General features: G+C 42.4%; 1 protein-coding gene across 1 annotated transcript in view; it reads left to right on the plus strand.

The window, feature by feature from the left end:
* LOC309560294 (vascular endothelial growth factor receptor kdr-like) overlaps nucleotides 1-22,200 on the plus strand; it is a 269,627-nt gene that overhangs the window by 155,172 nt on the left and 92,255 nt on the right. Inside the window, exons 10-11 of the mRNA XM_082263898.1 lie at nucleotides 11,451-11,601; nucleotides 17,345-17,456. Of these exons, the coding sequence (XP_082120024.1) occupies nucleotides 11,451-11,601; nucleotides 17,345-17,456 (263 nt within the window). The remainder of the gene's footprint in view (nucleotides 1-11,450; nucleotides 11,602-17,344; nucleotides 17,457-22,200) is intronic.

Here is a 22,200-nt window from a genome sequence, read left to right on the forward strand (position 1 = left end):
TAATTGGGGCCTAGTGTGGTTGTGTACGTGTGATATACATACACTTTTTTGGGATCATATTTTCTATTCCGCTATTTAATCAAAAACCTTTGGGGATCAGTTAAATTGGGGGATAGTCTGTGTTGGTACGTGTGAGAGAGATCCACCTTTCCAAGTTGTTGGGGTTCATCTCATACTTCTGAAGGTTTGAGGGTGCTGCCTGTTCCATACTCCCCCTACTCCTAGCCTTTTAGGGGTACAAACAATAGTAATTGGGGCCTAGTGTGGTTGTGTACGTGTGATATACATACACTTTTTTGGGATCATATTTTCTATTCCGCTATTTAATCAAAAACCTTTGGGGATCAGTTAAATTGGGGGATAGTCTGTGTTGGTACGTGTGAGAGAGATCCACCTTTCCAAGTTGTTGAGGTTCATCTCATACTTCTGAAGGTTTGAGGGTGCTGCCTGTTCCATACTCCCCCTACTCCTAGCCTTTTAGGGGTACAAACAATAGTAATTGGGGCCTAGTGTGGTTGTGTACGTGTGATATACATACACTTTTTTGGGATCATATTTTCTATTCCGCTATTTAATCAAAAACCTTTGGGGATCAGTTAAATTGGGGGATAGTCTGTGTTGGTACGTGTGAGAGAGATCCACCTTTCCAAGTTGTTGGGGTTCATCTCATACTTCTGAAGGTTTGAGGGTGCTGCCTGTTCCATACTCCCCCTACTCCTAGCCTTTTAGGGGTACAAACAATAGTAATTGGGGCCTAGTGTGGTTGTGTACGTGTGATATACATACACTTTTTTGGGATCATATTTTCTATTCCGCTATTTAATCAAAAACCTTTGGGGATCAGTTAAATTGGGGGATAGTCTGTGTTGGTACGTGTGAGAGAGATCCACCTTTCCAAGTTGTTGAGGTTCATCTCATACTTCTGAAGGTTTGAGGGTGCTGCCTGTTCCATACTCCCCCTACTCCTAGCCTTTTAGGGGTACAAACAATAGTAATTGGGGCCTAGTGTGGTTGTGTACGTGTGATATACATACACTTTTTTGGGATCATATTTTCTATTCCGCTATTTAATCAAAAACCTTTGGGGATCAGTTAAATTGGGGGATAGTCTGTGTTGGTACGTGTGAGAGAGATCCACCTTTCCAAGTTGTTGGGGTTCATCTCATACTTCTGAAGGTTTGAGGGTGCTGCCTGTTCCATACCCCCCCTACTCCTCATCTAGCCTTTTAGGGGTACAAACAATAGTAATTGGGGCCTAGTGTGGTTGTGTACGTGCGAGATACATACACTTTTTTTGATCATATTTCCTATTCCGCTATTCAATAAAAACCTTTGAGGATCAATTGAATTGCGGGATAGTCTGTGTCGGTACGTGTGAGAGAGATCCACCTTTCCAAGTTGTTGGGGTTCATCTCATACTTCTGAAGGTTTGAGGGTGCTGCCTGTTCCATACCCCCCCTACTCCTCATCTAGCCTTTTAGGGGTACAAACAATAGTAATTGGGGCCTAGTGTGGTTGTGTACGTGCGAGATACATACACTTTTTTTGATCATATTTCCTATTCCGCTATTCAATAAAAACCTTTGAGGATCAATTGAATTGCGGGATAGTCTGTGTCGGTACGTGTGAGAGAGATCCACCTTTCCAAGTTGTTGGGGTTCATCTCATACTTCTGAAGGTTTGAGGGTGCTGCCTGTTCCATACCCCCCCTACTCCTCATCTAGCCTTTTAGGGGTACAAACAATAGTAATTGGGGCCTAGTGTGGTTGTGTACGTGCGAGATACATACACTTTTTTTGATCATATTTCCTATTCCGCTATTCAATAAAAACCTTTGAGGATCAATTGAATTGCGGGATAGTCTGTGTCGGTACGTGTGAGAGAGATCCACCTTTCCAAGTTGTTGGGGTTCATCTCATACTTCTGAAGGTTTGAGGGTGCTGCCTGTTCCATACCCCCCCTACTCCTCATCTAGCCTTTTAGGGGTACAAACAATAGTAATTGGGGCCTAGTGTGGTTGTGTACGTGCGAGATACATACACTTTTTTTGATCATATTTCCTATTCCGCTATTCAATAAAAACCTTTGAGGATCAATTGAATTGCGGGATAGTCTGTGTCGGTACGTGTGAGAGAGATCCACCTTTCCAAGTTGTTGGGGTTCATCTCATACTTCTGAAGGTTTGAGGGTGCTGCCTGTTCCATACCCCCCCTACTCCTCATCTAGCCTTTTAGGGGTACAAACAATAGTAATTGGGGCCTAGTGTGGTTGTGTACGTGCGAGATACATACACTTTTTTTGATCATATTTCCTATTCCGCTATTCAATAAAAACCTTTGAGGATCAATTGAATTGCGGGATAGTCTGTGTCGGTACGTGTGAGAGAGATCCACCTTTCCAAGTTGTTGGGGTTCATCTCATACTTCTGAAGGTTTGAGGGTGCTGCCTGTTCCATACCCCCCCTACTCCTCATCTAGCCTTTTAGGGGTACAAACAATAGTAATTGGGGCCTAGTGTGGTTGTGTACGTGCGAGATACATACACTTTTTTTGATCATATTTCCTATTCCGCTATTCAATAAAAACCTTTGAGGATCAATTGAATTGCGGGATAGTCTGTGTCGGTACGTGTGAGAGAGATCCACCTTTCCAAGTTGTTGGGGTTCATCTCATACTTCTGAAGGTTTGAGGGTGCTGCCTGTTCCATACCCCCCCTACTCCTCATCTAGCCTTTTAGGGGTACAAACAATAGTAATTGGGGCCTAGTGTGGTTGTGTACGTGCGAGATACATACACTTTTTTTGATCATATTTCCTATTCCGCTATTCAATAAAAACCTTTGAGGATCAATTGAATTGCGGGATAGTCTGTGTCGGTACGTGTGAGAGAGATCCACCTTTCCAAGTTGTTGGGGTTCATCTCATACTTCTGAAGGTTTGAGGGTGCTGCCTGTTCCATACCCCCCCTACTCCTCATCTAGCCTTTTAGGGGTACAAACAATAGTAATTGGGGCCTAGTGTGGTTGTGTACGTGCGAGATACATACACTTTTTTTGATCATATTTCCTATTCCGCTATTCAATAAAAACCTTTGAGGATCAATTGAATTGCGGGATAGTCTGTGTCGGTACGTGTGAGAGAGATCCACCTTTCCAAGTTGTTGGGGTTCATCTCATACTTCTGAAGGTTTGAGGGTGCTGCCTGTTCCATACCCCCCCTACTCCTCATCTAGCCTTTTAGGGGTACAAACAATAGTAATTGGGGCCTAGTGTGGTTGTGTACGTGCGAGATACATACACTTTTTTTGATCATATTTCCTATTCCGCTATTCAATAAAAACCTTTGAGGATCAATTGAATTGCGGGATAGTCTGTGTCGGTACGTGTGAGAGAGATCCACCTTTCCAAGTTGTTGGGGTTCATCTCATACTTCTGAAGGTTTGAGGGTGCTGCCTGTTCCATACTCCCCCTACTCCTCATCTAGCCTTTTAGGGGTACAAACAATAGTAATTGGGGCCTAGTGTGGTTGTGTACGTGTGATATACATACACTTTTTTTGGATCATATTTTCTATTCCGCTATTCAATAAAAACCTTTCTAGGGCAAGATCTTAAATTACAGAAATATGAGGAGACCGTCAAATAAGGGCCGTGGCCTGGGTCGTGGTGCTGCTGGTAGAGCTCCTGTTGCAAGGAGAGGACATGGTCGATCTGTGCCAGCTACACGCACAAGTGAAACACCTTCCTCAAGTGTGAGTAGGCGACAGAACCTGCATCAGTATTTGGTAGGGCATCAAACGCCCCTAGAAGTGATGAGGCCAGAACAAGTTGAGGCGATAGTAGATTGGTTTGCTGCTGACAGTGCCTCCAGTTCCTTCACATTGTCTCCCACCCAGTCTACTGCAGAAAGGTCAGAGTTGGCACCTGCAGCCAATGTCCAACCGTCTTTCACCTCACCCCCTTGCAAATCAGGCCAGCAGTCTGAGCCCCAAGCCATACAGCAGTCTCTTATTCTTTTTGAGGACTCTGTCAGCAGGGTTTCCCAGGGCCATCCACCTAGCCCTGCCCCAGAAGTGGAAGAGATTGAGTGCAGCGATGCCCAACCACTTATTTCTCAAGATGAGTACATGCAAGGATCATCGCAGCACGTCTCCGATGATGACGAAACGCAGGTGCCAACTGCTGCGGCGTTCAGCATTGTGGAGACCGACAAGGAGGGCAGGGGTGAAGACTGGGTGGAAGATGATGTGGAGGACGATGAGGTCCTCGACCCCACATGGAATGAACGTCATGCAGGTGAACTGAGTAGTTTGGAGGAAGAGGCGGTGGTCGCACAGAGCCACCAGCACAGCAGAAGAGGGAGCAGGGTGCAGAAGCGGAGCGGCCGTGCCCTAGACACTACGCCCGCTACTGCCCAACGCAGCAAGGGAACGAGCGCACCAAAGTCAGCTCAAAGGAGTTCTCTAGCGTGGAAGTTCTTTAGAAAATGTGCTGATGACAGGACACGAGTGGTTTGCACCCTGTGCAATCAGAGCTTGAAGCGAGGCATGAACCTTCTCAACCTGAGCACAACCTGCATGATCAGGCATCTAAGTGCAAAGCACGAGCTGCAGTGGAGTACACACCTTCAAAACCAAGAAACGTCTCTGGCTCATCCTGCTTCCTCTTCTGCTGCAGTCTCGGCCGCTCCAGCCACATCTGTAGTGATACCGGCACCTGCCACCCCGCAAACAGACGATCTGTCAGCAACACCACCACCTGGGTCACCAACAACCATCTCCACAATGTCCCGTGGAAGCGTTCAGCTTTCCATCTCCCAAACACTTGAGAGGAAGAGGAAGTACCCCCCTACCCACCCGCGATCCCTGGCCCTGAATGCCAGCATTTCAAAATTATTGGCCTTTGAAATGCTGTCATTCCGTCTGGTGGAGACGCACAGTTTTAAAAACCTTATGTCGGTGGCTGTCCCACAGTACGTCGTGCCCAGCCGCCACTACTTTTCCAGGCAAGCCATCCCTTCCCTGCACAACCAAGTGGGGGAAAAAATCAGGTGTGCACTGCGCAACGCCATCTGTGCCAAGGTCCACCTAACTACGGATACGTGGACCAGTAAGCACGGTCAGGGGCGTTATATCTCCCTAACGGCACACTGGGTAAATGCAGTGGCGGATGGGCCTGAGGCGGATAGCAATTTGGCGCATGTCCTTCCACCACCGAGGATTGCAGGGCGCTTCAGTTTGCCTCCTGTTCCTAACTCCTCCTACTCCGCTTCCTCATCCTCTACCGCCTCCTCATCCGGACAGCGTAACACCTTCACCACCAACTTCAGCACGGCCAGGGGTAAACGACAGCAGGCAGTTTTACAACTTGCCTGTTTGGGGGACAAACCACACACCGCGCAGGAGTTGTGGAGGAGCATGGAACAGCAGACAAATGAGTGGTTGCTGCCAGCGAGCCTCAAGCCCGGCCTGGTGGTGTGCGATAACGGGCGAAATCTCATAGCAGCTCTGGGCCTAGCCGGTTTGACGCACATCCCTTGCCTGGCGCATGTGCTGAATTTGGTGGTGCAGAGGTTCCTTAAAAACTACCCCGATATGTCAGAGCTGCTGCAGAAAGTGCGGGCCGTTTGTGCGCACTTTCGGCGTTCTCACCCTGCTGCTGCTCGCCTGGCAGCGCTGCAGCGTAACTTCGGCCTTCCCGCTCACCGCCTCATATGTGACGTGCCCACAAGGTGGAACTCCACCTTGCACATGCTGGAAAGACTGTGCGAGCAGCAGCAGGCCATAGTGGAGTTTCAGCTGCAGCACGCACGCGTGAGTCGCTCTGCGGAACAGCACCACTTCACCACCAATAACTGGGCCTCCATGCGAGACCTGTGTGCCTTGTTGCGCTGTTTTGAGTACTCCACCAACATGGCCAGTGGCAATGACGCCGTTCTCAGCTTAACTATCCCACTTCTATGCCTCCTTGAAAAAACAATTCGGGCGATGATGGAAGAGGATGTGGCACAGGATGAGGAGGAGGAGGAGGATGAAGAGGTAACATTTCCAAGGCTTTCAGGGCAGTCATTCGCAAGGGGCTCCGAGGGTGGGTTCCTGCACACGCAAACGCCAGGGACGCAATTGTCCAGCAGGGGCACAGTTCTGGAGGATGAGGAGGATGAGGAGGAGGAGGAGCTGGAGGAGGAGATGGAACCATGTTCACAGCAGGGTGGCACCCAGGCCAGCTCATGGCCATCACTGGTGCGTGGCTGGGGGGATACAGAGGACACGGACCATACACCTCCCACAGAGGACAGCCTTTCGTTGCCTCTGGGCAGCCTGGCACACATGAGCGATTACATGCTGCAGTGTCTCCACAACGACCGCCGAGTTGCCCACATTCTAACTTGTGCTGATTACTGGGTGGCCACGCTGCTGGATCCCCGTTACAAGGACAACGTACCGTCCTTAATTCACTCACTGGAGCGCGATCGCAAGATGCGCGAGTACAAGCGCACGCTGGTAGACGCCATGCTGCTGGCATTCCCATCTGACAGCGGGGCCACAGTGGAAGCACAAGGCAGAGGAGGAGGAGGAGGAGGTCGCCAACGCAACCAGGGCACCGCCAGCACCTCAGAAGGCAGGGTTAGCATGGCCGAAATGTGGAAAAGCTTTGTCAGCACGCCACAACAAACAGCAGCACCAGCAGCTCAGATGGAACGTCTTAGCAGGAGGCAGCATTTTACCAACATGGTGGAGCAGTATGTGTGCACACGCCTACATGTAGTGAATGACGGGTCTGCCCCCTTCAACTTCTGGGTCTCCAAATTGGGCACATGGCCTGAGCTTGCCCTTTACGCCTTGGAGGTGCTGGCGTGCCCTGCAGCCAGTGTATTATCTGAACGGGTATTTAGCACGGCTGGGGGCGTTATAACAGACAAGCGCAGCCGCCTGTCCAGAGACAATGTGGACAAGCTCACGTTCATTAAAATGAACCAGGCATGGATCCCACGGGACTTTTCCGTACCTTATGCAGAATAGCAATGGATACCGACCTTACCCACCCATTGTTCCATTTTTGCTCTTTCTCACTCTTTTGGGGTGTACCCTCATTTAAAATTTGTGAAAAGAAGCAGTGTTGGCTACCTCGTCCTCCTCCTCAGGGCCAGATTAATGTAGGGGCTATTGGAGCTGCAGCTCCAGGCCCCTACCTTTTATATAGGCCCCGGGTTGGCCATATTCACTGTTACCGCTCTTCTGTCACTTGTAAACACAGAAGTCTGGCTTCTATGCTCGCTTCCCCAGGCAGCACCCTCAGAACCTCCCCACACAGCGTGAAGGCCGGACAAGGAGGGACAGTTGGCGATGCATGGATGTGTTTATGGGCTTCAGAGACAGCATCCCATGTTGAATTAGGCATGCATGGCTGCACCCTTCCTCCTCTGGGTGCATGGCAAGGCACGGCCCTAAGGCCCTTCAAAATCCTCAGCACCAAGCCCATGATGCTGTTAATCCGGCCCTGGTCCTCCTCCACCGCCGCTTCCACCTACACCGCCCATAGGTGTGCGCAGCCTATTGCATTAAGGTGTGCACCCCAAAGTTGAAATACACATGCATGTGTTTGCCAGCAGGGAGAGTAATGTATCGGGGCCATGTACCTGTAGGCAAGGAGAAATAGAGCAGAGCAGGTCCCAGGGAGATCTTTCCCATCTCCTCACTGGCAATGCTATGTGCCCTAGGTGATTAGGGTGTGCCCAGGCACACCCAGCACACCCTGTGCGCACGCCTATGTCACCGCCACATCCACCACCACCTCAACCTCCCTCCTACTCCATATGGGCCTCGTCCTTCAGAGATGAAGAAGAACATTGTTTTATTTTTCTGTTTTTTTTTGTTGTTTTAAGTTATTTCCCTATCCACATTTGTTTGCAGAGCACTTGCCATGCTCTTAATTACGTTTTGCTGCCATTTGCAGCACTCTAGCCCTTTCCTTTGGTGTTTTAGAGCCATTTTAGTGCCTTAAAGTTCGGGTCCCCATTGACTTCAATGGGGTTCGGTGTCCGGGAAAAGTTCGGTAAAAGTCCGGGACACGGACCCGGCCTTTTTTTTAAAGTTCGGCCGAACCCGTCGAACACGGACATCTAGGTGTCCGCTCAACCCTAGTTGTTACAGTAGCTTTCTAAAAATTGGCATATATAATAATTTAAAGATAGACCTTGTATTGCATATTTGTATTTTACGTATCCATGAGCCATGAGGCAAAAAAAGATAAAAGATTGGGTGCTTTTACAGCTTGTCTCACATCTAGACAATTCAGTTATAAAAGTAACCCCTAAGGTTAGACTGAACTATGATTTCTTTTCATAAGCAGTAACTCTGATTTTTATAAATGATCATTTGTAACTGATTCCCTTTAAATGTGTCATAATATTTCTACTGCAGTCCAATCAGATGCATGCAATACATGTTTTCTGTTTGCCAAATGTACTTACAAGTCATCACTGTACTGCAGTATCTTAATTGCTGTTAGTTTGATCTGCTCATCCTATTAATGGTTGCTGGGTCAGCAGATAACAATCCAATAATTATATATAACTAGAATCTAAAATAGGTGACCAGTATAACTGCAAATTGATATCAGGACTTTCTTCAGCTTTAGAATTGCAGTTATTTTTGAACAAATCTGTAACTGTGTTTGCCAAATTTTCTGAATAAACATATGCAGAACCTGAACAACAACTTCAAGTTTCAAACCCCTTTGGTCATTGATAGGAACAGTCTGAAAGAAAACATTACACTTACTATCTCTACAGTATCAGAAATTCCCTTATACCTTTTTGTGAGTTTCTGCAGTCAAGACAATGAGTGAAAAGTTACACTTCCTGCACAAAGTTCTTCATTGAATTATGTTGTTTTCTTAATTGCTTTAAGTAGCTTGTTAATCGGAAGCCTTTTCCTCACGATAATCATCAGCTGGCTTGATGTCCTGCCGCAACCGCTGCTTATTCCTGAACGTGTTGCCAAAACATTAATCCCAAAGCTCCTGCTTCCTTCTAACATCCCCATTTATGGAGTTAGCCTTGATTATGATATATTATTACAGGATTTCCCCCATTGCATTGGGTGTATGTCTACAAACAATTAACAAGGCCAGCCTAGTACCATTACCTTGGTTGAAGAGATATCCACATATCCTGGAAGTCTACTCCAAAAAGGAAAATTACTATGATTAAAACAGGACATAAAGGTGTACTTATGATATGGCCCTTAGTAATTATGTGTGGGTGGAAAAAAACAATCATATTTCTTTTAACAATGTAATATATTACATATTTATTCCTTAAAGAACAAAACTAGGCAAGGAAATAAAATTGCCTTTTAAACCATTTATGTAATCCTTTAAAATTCATCTAGTTTAATTATTTCAGTTGTGCTTAGCAGCTGGCTTGCACTCAGAAAGTCTACTTAATAAGCTGATGACATGAAGGGCAGTAAGTAGGAGAGCTTGGGGGACGGCACCACAAGTGCAGTGGTTGGTATTCTGTAACAGTCCAGAACAAAAAAGAGGTTGGGCAGTGGCCCAATACAGATTGTGATCCACTAGGTTCTTGCTGACTAAAGTCCATGACAAATAGGTTGTTGTAGTAAAATTCAGTGAGTTTCTACATTTTCATTTCCTTAACAAAAAAAATACAAATAGTAATGACCCATCAGGAAAATTGTTAATGTTATTTTTTTATTTTTTTATTATTCAATTGAATAACGGAATACCTATGTTTCTACTCTGTGGAGTATCATGTAGTTGTGGAATCAAGGCATAACATTTTATGTTTTTGTGCAAATTACAATTCAAGAGGTAGGGCCAATATTCTGTGCCAGTCAGGCTGTCTTGCATGCATGTCTGTTAGTAAGGAAACCACTTAAAGGAGAAGAGTGCAGCAGAATAACCTTGTCTGTCTGTTGCTTCTACTCTTTCATCAAATCACTGGCTGGGGGCATGGACATGTTCTAGTCGTAGTGCTATCACTGCAGTAACATTGAAGTCATGGACCTGGTCTGGCAGGGCTGTATTTATTGTCAGGTCTGACTGGACAAATATTTTGATGGGTTAAGTAACTCTCACACATTTATTTTAATGGTGAATTTAGGTACTGGCCTGTAGCTTAGATTAAATCGCTAATGCTGTTGTTGTATGTATTTGACTGTTTTGGTTGTATATGTGGCACAATAAGTGTAAGGATGTTTCCAGGGTAAAAAGATCCTGTCATCATACATAAGATTTCAAAGCAAACAATACTCACACCACTCCTGAGAAGTGTTATTATGATGTCTTCAGGAAAACTGACACTTCTGGTAGTGTCAATACTCAGCGCTGGCTGCTCCTGCTGCCCTCTATGTAACCACATAGCTTCCAACTATCGCTGATTTTCAGGGACTGTCCCTGATTTGTCCCTCTGTCCCTGTTTCCTCCTCATTTGTCACTCATTTAGGTAAGATCTATATAGTTGTATGTAAATTTGTACTATTTATCTTTCAAAAAGTATTTCCCAGTACAAAAACCTTTCATCCAATTTCTAAATTACTGCACTTATAAACATCAAAAGCCAGTAAAAAGGAATAGTAGTGGAAAAATGAAGGTACTTGTGGGTTTAACTAATCTTTTTTTTTGTATAATTCTCCTTTATGGGGTGTGCCAGGGGGTGTGCCCTATGCTTAGATACTTTTGTCCCTCTCAAAAAGTTGGGAGTTATGTAACTACTGTATCCTGTAATGGGTGGAGGTTGGAGGGAGGAACCCGTTAGAGCTGGGGGGAATCTAGGAGATTGACACTCCCTGAAGTGTCAGGTTCCCTGCCAGCTGAAGATTCCCTAGCATGGAGGGGTTAATTGGCAGCACAGGCAGAAGGTAAGGTGAATATATCCTGTCTGCCCTTACAGGTATGGCTTGTTTTAAAACATTTTTTACAACAACTAGGTTGCTTTAAGGATAAGCAGGTAGGGGGTTGGTTTGAAAAAGAATCTGAAATGATAAATTACTTACATATAACTTTTATCTGTTTATTTTCTACAACTCTTGTAAAATTTCCTTTCTGAAAGCTGAACTCGTATTTTGAGTTTACAGCAGAAATATTTTACTCTAGGCCAGTGGTTCTCAACTCCGGTCCTCAGGACCCACTAACAGGCCAGATTTAAGTTATCACCTTGGGGAGATGCAGACTAGAATACTTCAAACACTGAGAAGCAAAATATATCACCTGTGATGTATTTCAGTTATCTTGCAAACCTTGCCTGTTAGTGGGTCCTGAGGCCCGGAGTTGAGAACCACTGCTCTAGGCAATGAAAATACATTCTTTTTAGACTTATTCACATATGAGTTCCTTTGAAATCACCACGTTTACTCTAATGTGCATAGGTTTCTGGGAGTTTCTTATATAACTATGTATGTTTACATATTCATTCTCTTTGAATTCTAGTTAAACCTTCCATCTATGAAAAAGAAACAGACTGTGACAGGAAGGAGTCGGTACTGATTGGAGACATTCATCGTTTCCAGTGTACAGCCTACGGAAGACCTGCTCCCACATTCACCTGGATGTGGCAGCCATGCTTAATTACAGCTACAGAGTAAGTTATAATTCACTATGGGTTTTTAAAAAGTGCAGGAAAGATACAAGTACTTTATACATTATAGATGCATACTAGGACAATTTCAGACAAGGAATTCAGATTAAAAATTAGAAAACAGAAAATATTTCTCCTCGTTTCCTTTTTTTTATTCAGGCTCCAATCGGGAAACTCATAGGGAAGAGACCTTTTTCAGTCTTTGTCATAAGAAGATTGTATTGTAATGTATTCAGCTAAGTAATCCAACAAAAGGGCTTGGTATCTGACTATTTTCAGGATAGCTTTTATTCACATCAGCAACAAGCAAACTGAATAGCTCAGCTATTGAGTTGTGGATAATGAAAAAATAACGCACTTTATTACAAAGCAGAGGGACTCAAATGACATTGAACTGAGGCTTGGTTGTGAAATTGAAATCGTGTTTCCCATACGTAAGTCTTACATAATTTACAGGACTATTTAATGTAAACTAGAATTTGTCAAATGTTTGAAGACCTATGTGGGTTCTCAAGCAAAATCCTATATCTCAGGTTCTGAGACTCGATATGAACCGATCAACAAATTGTTCTAATTTAAATAATTGTTTTTGAATTGTGTAGCCTTACATCATTAAGGTTATTAGTTTTTATTATTATTTCCTTGTACTCTCTCCTAGTCTGAGCAGATGTATCATGTTGAGTGTCCTATCATGTACCTGAGCTCAGTGCTGATGACAGACACTAAAAAACTGTAATATACACAAAATGTATCATCTTTTTCATTACTTTTTAGATATACACATAGTTTGTGGTACGCTCATCTATCCATGCATTTTAATTTTTTTAAACCTTGTTTGCATCCAAACAGACATACAGTTTTTGCTTGCTACATAAGCATGCTTTTCTTTCTGATTTTCTGTACTACACATGGTTGCTCTTCACTTCTCCTTTTCACATTGAAAGCCCATAAGTTGGTTGAACCACTTTATGTTCCCAATTGTGATGTCACTATTCTTTTCTGTCAATACAGGGACCTATCTAATTACAAGATAAATTACTCCAAATCAGAAGCGCTCAATGTCTCCCTAACACCGAATAGAGTAGATAGTTTAAGACAATCTTTTCCTTTTCAATGGGCTCTGTCCAGCATTAAATATCTGGGCATCAAGCCTGACCCTCAACAGTTGTGCGAAGTCAATTTTCACCACTTATTAACAAAGATTTGTTCTGATCTGCAGTCATGGAGGACAATAATTTAACTTGGTTTGGGGGGGGGGGGGGAGTAGCGCATTTAAGATGACCACCTTTCCTTAGGTGTTGTACTTAATCTAAATGGTACCTTTATTGGCCCTCAGTCATTCTCTACCCACCTGCAGTCTTTACCGTCATTTAATTTGGGGATATAAACCACCACACATCCACATTACACTCCTAACCATCCCAAAACAAGATGGAGGAATTGGTTTACCTGAGTTGCTTCAGCACTACAGAGCCTTAAATCTACCATGGGTAAAACCTTCGGTCAGACTGGAAGAGGAATGCACCTCCGTCCCAGTATTTTGCCTTCCTTGGCTCATTTTTTGCCACTTACATTCCCTTAAAAATCACACAAAAGTTGGATCCACACTTTAGGTTATTTCTTTGACTTTTCCATTTCCCTGTATCTCCCTGCTTCACTTACCGATGATCCCAGTACTGAGAGACCTAGAGTTCTCTTCAAGAACCACCAACAAATATTTTAAGCATCTTATGGATGCGGGAAAGTTTTGCCATACCCATTTCTTAGCCTCATCAGAATGCCTCTCCCAAGTGGTCATACAAAATCTTCTCAATCAGCCCATTTATAATTGGTCCACTTATCAATTGTGACATTTCTAAAGCGCTAACCTGGACCTGTTAAAACATTCTAGATTTTCTGTTCTTTTCGAAAATTATGTAGTTGCACTAATTTTCCCTGAGTTTAATATGGCAGGCCATACATGATGCAATTTTATTTCCTGCAACCACAGGTTGCGCAAAAGAAAATCGCTCAATTCCCCCATCAACACAGTCAATGTTGATGGGGGAATTCCTCCTACAGAGCCATTGTATTCTCCCGGTGGGGGGACATGGGAAGCCTTCCCTGCTGGGAGAACACAGTGATTATTGCTAGTGGCTATAGCTGTTGGCAAAAATCACATGCTGAAATTCTGACATGCTGGTTGTACCCAAGACGATCTATAGATCAACTTGGGTACATTCAGCCTGCTCATAGATAGTTTGAATCTTGGCAGGTTCAGCAGGGATTTTTATCTATAGTTGGTTTAAATATGGTAAAACACTGCTGATTTCCATCATCCAATCATGTGCAAGCAAAAATGCTGTTTTTTTTTTCTTGGCACCTTATTGGGTCTTCTTTACAAAGTGAATCTTTAGCACATTCATATTAATAAGGAAAATTAGTGCAACTGTGCAATGTGCACAGCCTGCCTTTAGTAAATTCACCCCATAATCTGCCAGAAAACTTTAGTAGTGTGCTTATTTCTGGCTTTTCACGATTCCAGCTATAATGCATGTGCCAATGAGCATAGTCCTCAAAATATGGGGTTGTGGTCTTGGTCACAGTAGGGGTATCACTTACTCGCAGAAGTCCTAAATGTTTTTTTAGATGACGCATGGCTTTATTTCCTGCACTTAACTGATTTTCTCTTCTTTTCCAACCTTCACTAAAATCAACAAGGAGATTTAGCCGGTCCCTATTGTTCTTTGTTTCACTTCCTCTCAAATCCCTGACTTACACTTACAAATCGCAAATGTCAGAACAGCCATTGGTCTTTTTCTGAGCCCAAAACATGTTAATTATTCCATCTGAAATTATCAAAGAGCCTTGATGAGAAATTGTTTCACCCATCTTAAGTTGTTGTCTTATATAATCAGGAAAGCACAATCGAAACAAGACATGATAAGTCCAAATGAAAGAAAGAGTCAGTTGTCTGTTGGACATTTATAGCTCACATACCAACATAAGATGGCAAGTGGACAATTTCCTTTGTTTGTGTAAACAATCACACAAATTAGTGCACAGAACATTGCTGTTTATAGCTACATGACATGTGGAAATAATCCCATTCTCTGCAGTACGTATACTATTAGGATGCTCATTCCACTCATAGTCATTTTATAAAGACTGAGATCATTTTTAAACAACTTAATTCATACTGTTGTGAAAAGTAAAACAGAAAATTAGAAAAAGGGAAAACTCTAATGGGATTCCTTGTGGTCCACAAAGGACCCACCCACTTTAGAACTCACATTCTCAATTTAGACATGTCCATGTAAAGGGATGTAGTCCTTTGCTGACATTAGTTTGTTTATTTTGGAAGTGCTAGTGCCTTCATCCAGAGCCCACAAAAAATATTTTTATTTTTAATGATCCCGCAACAAGCACAATATTCGTTTTTATTTTAGAGGATTATTTGCAACTGCATGATATTGTTAAAATGAACCAGTTAATTAAAGTCAACCAGTTATTTGACCACATATTCCCTCTAAACCCGTTTTTTTCTACTTACCTCTTGGGAGGGAGTAGCTTAGGACTCTTTCCTCTTTCTTTCATAATGCATCATTAGTTGCCTTGGTAGCAAATTTCCCCAAAATGCTGTAGCTTAGACGCAGTGAGAGAGACCTAGTGTTTGGTAAGTTCTGACCACCGTGACCTAAAGCTTTCAGCTTGTAAGCTTTCATTTGTGGTGAACAGTCTTTAGGATTAAATGGCCCAATGAGTTTTTTTATTTTGGCAGATCAGCTGGTGTTCATGGTCATTGACATTGGCATGGATCTCCATTGCTGGACGAAATGGATTTACATCATATGACATTTTTTGGAGTTCTTTTTTTTTTTTTTTAATAAAGGACTCTATGTGAATGTTGAATTATGTACCCCTTACTCATTCATGTGTGGTGGGCAGTATCTGGATGCCCCCTTATTTTTGAAGGGGGCTCCCAGATTCTGACAAGTAGACATGTGCATAACAGAAAAATTACTTTAGTTTCTTTTTGGATAGATTTGTTATGTTTCAAATTTAGTTTAGTTTTTGGAATTCGCTAAGTTTAGTTTATTCATTTTCGAACAAATTCCACATTTTCAGAATGACTGAAATTAGAATTGATCGAAAATTGATCAACCGTTCTACACTCTGTATGAAGAATAACTTTTAATAAAAGACTTGTCAAAAACTGTGTTTATGTTTTTATTTACTTTTTTGGTGAATGAGTAGGGGTACTATGTATTCCTACTCATTCACATGGAGGGGGGGGATCTTGGGGCCTCCTTGTTAAGACCTTGCAAACCCCCACAACTAATGCCCAGGGTTGTGGGGATGAGGCCCTTGTCCCCATCAACATATGGACAAGGTGCTTTGGTGGGGGGGAGGTCCCCTGCCTCAAAATACACCCTCATGTTAAGGGCATGTGACCTGGTATGGTTCAGGTTGCTCACTCCCCCTTTCCTGGTCTGCTTGCATTTGTTCTGTTTACATTCTGCTGACAGCGAGGAAACCCGCTGACAGCAGATGCGTCATCGGTTGGTAAAGACACGGTGGCCACCCACTCCTTAACAACCAGCTATTCTTTATGCAGAATTCAGATCGTTGATTAATTTTCAATCTATTTGAATTCTAGTTGTTCCAATAATGTGGAATTTATTCCGAAATGGGTTAACCAAATAAAACGAAACGAATGAATGAAATTTGTTACTATTGTCATTTGGAGATTTGTATACTTTTGTCCTTTTTGATTCAGACTAAGATGAATTGCATATGTCTACTGGGAAAGACCCCTGCTAGCACACTCCACAACCACTGGTCCAAGGTTGTGGTAAAGAGGCCCTTGTCCTCATCAACATGTAGACAAAGTGCTTTGCTAGGAGAGCCCCCCTGGCAGAGAACCATGTTGACGGTATGTGGCCTGGTATGGTTCAAGGGGGTGGTTCCCTGTCTTATTCTTTCCTGGCCAACTTTTAGTGGCAGAAAATGCAATTCTTCATTGTTAAAAACATTCTAACTTAAAAAATGTCCTCACAAAATCCTGGTGTAGTCCTTATTTTTACTTTAATAGGGCATATGAAACTCTTGGTTTCTGAATGGAATTTTCACTCAAGCATAGAACTTTTGACCCAGCACTGCTTTCTCTTCTGATATTTACCAAGACACATACATCCACCTAGATTATACCTTAAATTAGAATTAAATGCAAAACTTTTTTTGATAGAGTAAGGGAGGGTTATAATCCTTGTCAGTTTTTGTTTTAAAACAATATGTGTGCTATTACGGAGATTTCCTTTTACTTCCTGTCCTGAAACCACAACAGGAAGTGAGTGGAAATCCCTCCAAGATGAGCAAATCCCTGGATGTCCCCAGAGTCACTATAACTAGTGAAACCATTGGAAGATTTATTTTTTATTCCTGTTCTGGTGACAACTCAACATTTGAGATTTCTCCTCACGTTCATGCTCAGTGATAACAGTAAACAGGATAAATTAAGAAGATGAATCTTCCTAATAAGGGCACAGACAGCAATATAAACCTTGCAGTTTTTTTTTCTAATCCCTCTCTACTCCATCCAAAATTGCCTTTAGCAATACTTTATTTATTCCCTTTTCCACTATAGTGCAGTATAATAATATCCTAAATGTATTACTGTTTATGTTTTACAATGAAATTGTATGTTCTCATACTTCTAATGTTTATTTATGTATAGTCCCTCAAAATTGTATCCTTTTTATTTAAGGTGTGAAATAAATTCCAATATTGGACGGGTACGTCTTTTAGACAGTAACATGGACAATTACACAACTCCATCTGTTGAAGAAATCAGCATGCCATCTGAAGACGAAAAAAAAGTAAGTGCATATCTGAAACAATAGGTTTTTTTCCTATTCATAATCAGTCTGAAAGGTTATGGTGCATAGTCTATTAGCATTAGTAACTGGTTTGTTGATCCTTATTCCAGTTTAATCAACAATACTACTGTTTTTCATATTACATTTCATGACACTTAACTTAAATTAAATTAAACTTAACTTTAGCAAGCAACTATTACTGAAGACTATTTGCCAAAACGGATATGAGTTGTGGGTGAATACTAAAGTTTTAATATAAATAGCAGTAACCTTATTTGTAGCTCACTACTGCTTGTTGCTCTACTTGTGACATCTCTCCATGAAGCTCTTGCCATTGGTCAGTTGCTCAGAATTCTGTCATAGAAAGTATTCAGGTGGTATGTACTGCATTCTCCATTCCCTCCCGTAGGAAATACAATGTGCAATATGACCCAAATAGAAGCTTGTGCAGATTAGCAGCTGGGGTATGCATTACAACACCAGAGTAGAGAACACAAACTTTGGAAATCAACTCCTAAGACAATCCTTTCTTTTCTTCCGGCTTTTTTTTTTACATTTTGAATAGTAACACATACTTCTTGCACCTTCTTTTTTCAGGCAATGGTGTCAATTTGCATCTGCAATGGGTTAGCGTTATTGGCGGGGATGGGGGGGTCACATTTGCATTCTTTTTTTGCTACTTCTTGAAACAGCAAGCCAATGCTGATGGGCTCGTCAACCCATATTAAAAATGAACTCAATGAAGATATAAAACACAACTAAATGCAGTTCTGACACTAAATGGTATCCATATTCTCCAAAAAAAATGGCCCTGTAATCTATTCTTCATGAAATTGTTCCTTACTATGTTTTTCTGCCTCCTTGTACTGTCTCATTTGAGCTTCTGAACCCCTCAAGTCAGTTTGTTTGGAACTAGCAATGCATGTTAGTTGTGGTCATGTGCACTGATCTGTACACACTACAAATCCCATAGTCCATAGTCTCTGGTCCATCTCAAGAGCAAACAAGAGAGAGTAGCTTTGTTCTTACATGAAATGAGACCATGTAGAATGAACATAGTAGCCCTCTAACAGGAAGTCAGATCACAGCAGCAAAAAAGGAATTTGGAGATGTGAAGGAGGCTGAGAGCAGTAGAATGTTTTTAATGGAGTTAAAGAATAATTTCAGGCATTGGCATGTTGTAGATAGTTACAATAGTGCAGCTTGAACCAAGGGAACTATGTAAATTACATACCTGTTCAATGCCATTGGAAGCTGAAAGCCACTGATGTAGGCACTGCTACTTCAGTGTGTCGCGGGGAGTGGCTGCTCTTGTGAGCACTTGAATTTGGCCTCCTTGCATGGGCAGCATCTAAGGAATACGTTGCATTCTCTGAATGAATGTTGAACATTCTCTGATTGGATGCGGTGGAGAGGCGAGGTGGTGATGTCATGCTCTCTACCTCGTCCAATCAGACATTGCTTTACTTTTATTCAGAAAATGCAAAGCAGAATAGCACCAGAGCTGAGCAGCCAACCTCCTGTGCTCACAGGCATCAGGCTGGCTGCTCAGCACCGGACTTTGAGGCAAGTGGAGAGTGGAACAGCGGTGTCTACTTCAGTGATTTCCAGCTTCCATTGGTATAGGCCAGGTATTGTGTATATAAATATATAGTTATTGTTGGTCCAATCTGGACCAATGTAACTATGTATAACCTGCCAATGCTTGGAATTATTCTTTAGAAATATATACCTCAATATATATTTCAATATGTATATTTTTTATTAAAACCAGAGTTTAGAATCAGCTAAAATGTATCCTTACATACAACTACCTTAGTACTTTTATTTCTCTTAACCTTCCTAGCGGTATTCCCGAGTGTGGCTCGGGGTTAAATTTCAGTGCCAAAAGCGGTAACCCCCAGCCACACTCGGGGTACCGCTAGGAAGATCGCTGGATCCTGGTAGAGGGGTTACTTACCTTGTCACCGGGATCCAGCGATGTATCCCGGCGGTGTGTGGTGGCGGATCTTCCTCCGGATCCTCTGTGTGCCCCGGCTTCCGTCTCCTGTGACGTGACGTTCGCAGGGGGGGTGGAACCGGTGGCAAATTTAAATGTAAAACACACCAAACACACTGATACAATGCAAAATAAAATAAATGCACATTAGTTTGCCCCCCAGTGCCCTTTCCTGCAGTTTTACTGTACTTTTTATGTATATATATATATATATATATACAGTATATATATATATACGTGAAAAACAGTGCCTTGCCTACTATTGCTGAATCGCTTTGTCCATAACCCACTCAGAATACGGCTGTAACCGACCCCCTGTAATTAAGGGGTCCGTTAGTTCCGGTAAGCAGTTTGTGCACACTGGGTGTAATCAGCGTGGTGAAGGTGTGAAGCATTTAAAAAAAATTTAAGAACATTCTGAAATTGAGATTTCATCCGTGGCCTTTTATAGACTTTATATTTATTTTCACATATTTCTATTCATATATATATATATATATATATATATATATATATATATATATATATATATATTGTTTATTTGCACTATTATTGTTTAGAGTGCACAAAAAGGTGTGTGTCATTTTGCTTGAGTGAGGTAATTTTATATATCATTATATAAGTTCACAATCTATATGTTTTAATGCCGTTTACTGTGTGGAATTCATTTCCACACACACAATAGATTCAATTCATCATAAGTATATATATATATATATATACATTAATCATATATACAATCTACACAATAGTCACTTTATATTCACACAAAAATCTCCTTTGCACAGGTGTTTTGGTGCTTATCACTAATTAAGCATTAATTAACCACTTACCCACTGGGCACTTAAACCCCCTTCCTAACCAGACCAATTTTCAGCTTTCAGTGCTCTCACATTTTGAATGACAATTACTCAGTTATGCAACACTGTCCCCATATGAAATTTTCATCCTTTTTTTTTTTACACAAACAGAGCTTTCTTTTGGTGGTATTTAATCATAATTGGGTTTTTATTTTTTGCGCTATAAATGAAAAAAGACCGAACGTTTTGTAAAAAAATGCATTTTTCTTAGTTTTGGTTTTAAATTTTGCAAATTTAGTCATTTTTCTTCATAAATTTTGACTAAAATTTATACTGCTACATATCTTTAGTAAAAATAACCCAAATAAGTATACATTTTTTGGTCTTTGTGAAGGTTATAGAGTCTACAAGCTAAGGTGCCAATCATTGAAAATTGATCACACCTAAAGTACTGACGGCCTATCTCATTTCTTGAGACCCTAACAATTCAGGACAGTACAAATACCCCCCAAATGACCCCTTTTTGGAAAGTAGACATTCCAAGGTATTTAGTAAGAGGCATGGTGAGTTTTTTGAAGTTGTAATTTTTCCCACAATTCTTTGCAAAATGAAGATTTTTTTAATTATTTTTCACAAAATGGTCATATTACGTTATTTCTCACACACAGTATATGCATACTTGCAACTACACCCCAAAATACATTCTGCTACTCCTCCTGAGTATGGCGATACCACATGTGTGAGACTTTTCCACAGCCTGGCCACATTCAGAGGCCCAACATCCAAGGAGCACCGTCAGCTGTTCTAGAAGCAAAAATTGCACATATAATTTTCTGACGACCTATCACAATTTTGAAAGTCCTGGAGCACTAGGACAATGGAATTACCCACAAAATGACCCCATTTTGGAAAGAAAACACCCCAACACATGATCTAGGAGGCATAATGAGTCTTGTGAACATGTCATTTTTTTTCCACAAGTTTTTGGAAAATGTGGAAAGAAAACCAAAACGCATTTTTTTTTACACAAAGTTGTCCATTTATAAGACATTTCTAACACATAGCATGTACATAGCAAAAATGACACCCCAAAATACATTCTCCTACTCCTCCTGAGTATTGCGATACCACATATGTGACACTTTTCCACAGCCTGACCACATACAGAGGCCCAACATGCAGGGAGCACCGTCATTTCCTGACTTCCCATTACAATTTTGTGAGACACTGTAGGGCACTGATAAGCATTGTAGTCGCACTGATGTGGCATGGATGTGGCCCGGATGAGCACTGACGTGGCATGGATGTGGCACTGATGAGCACTGACGTGGAATGGATGTGGCACTGATGAGCACTGATGTGGCATGGATGCGGCACTGATGAGCACTGACGTGGCATGGATGTGGCACTGATGAGCACTGATGTGGCATGGATGAGCACTGACGTGGCATGGATGTGGCACTGATGAGCACTGATGTGGGATGGATGTGGCACTGATGAGCACTGATGTGGCATGGATTAGCCCTGAGGTGACATTGATGTGGCACGGATGAGTACTGATGTGGCATGGATGAGGCACAGATGAGCACCCTGATGTGGCATGGATGTGACACAGATGAGCAGTGACATGGCGTGGATGTGGCATTGATGTGGCACGGATGAGCACTGACGTGGCATGGATGTGGCATGGATGAGCACTAACGTGTAAAGTGGCATTGATGTGGCACGGATGAGCACTGACGTGGCATGGATGAGCACTGACGTGGCATGGATGTGGCACGGATGAGCACTGACGTGGCATTTATGTGGCACGGATGAGCACTGACATGGCATGGATGAGCACTGATGTGGCATTGATATGGCACGGATGAGCACTGAAGTGGCATGGGTGTGGCACGGATGAGCACTAACGTGGCATGGATGAGCACTGACGTGGCATTGATGT

This window comes from Pelophylax lessonae (genome assembly GCF_965119305.1).
Source record: "Pelophylax lessonae genome assembly, chromosome: 7".
NCBI lineage: Eukaryota > Metazoa > Chordata > Amphibia > Anura > Ranidae > Pelophylax > Pelophylax lessonae.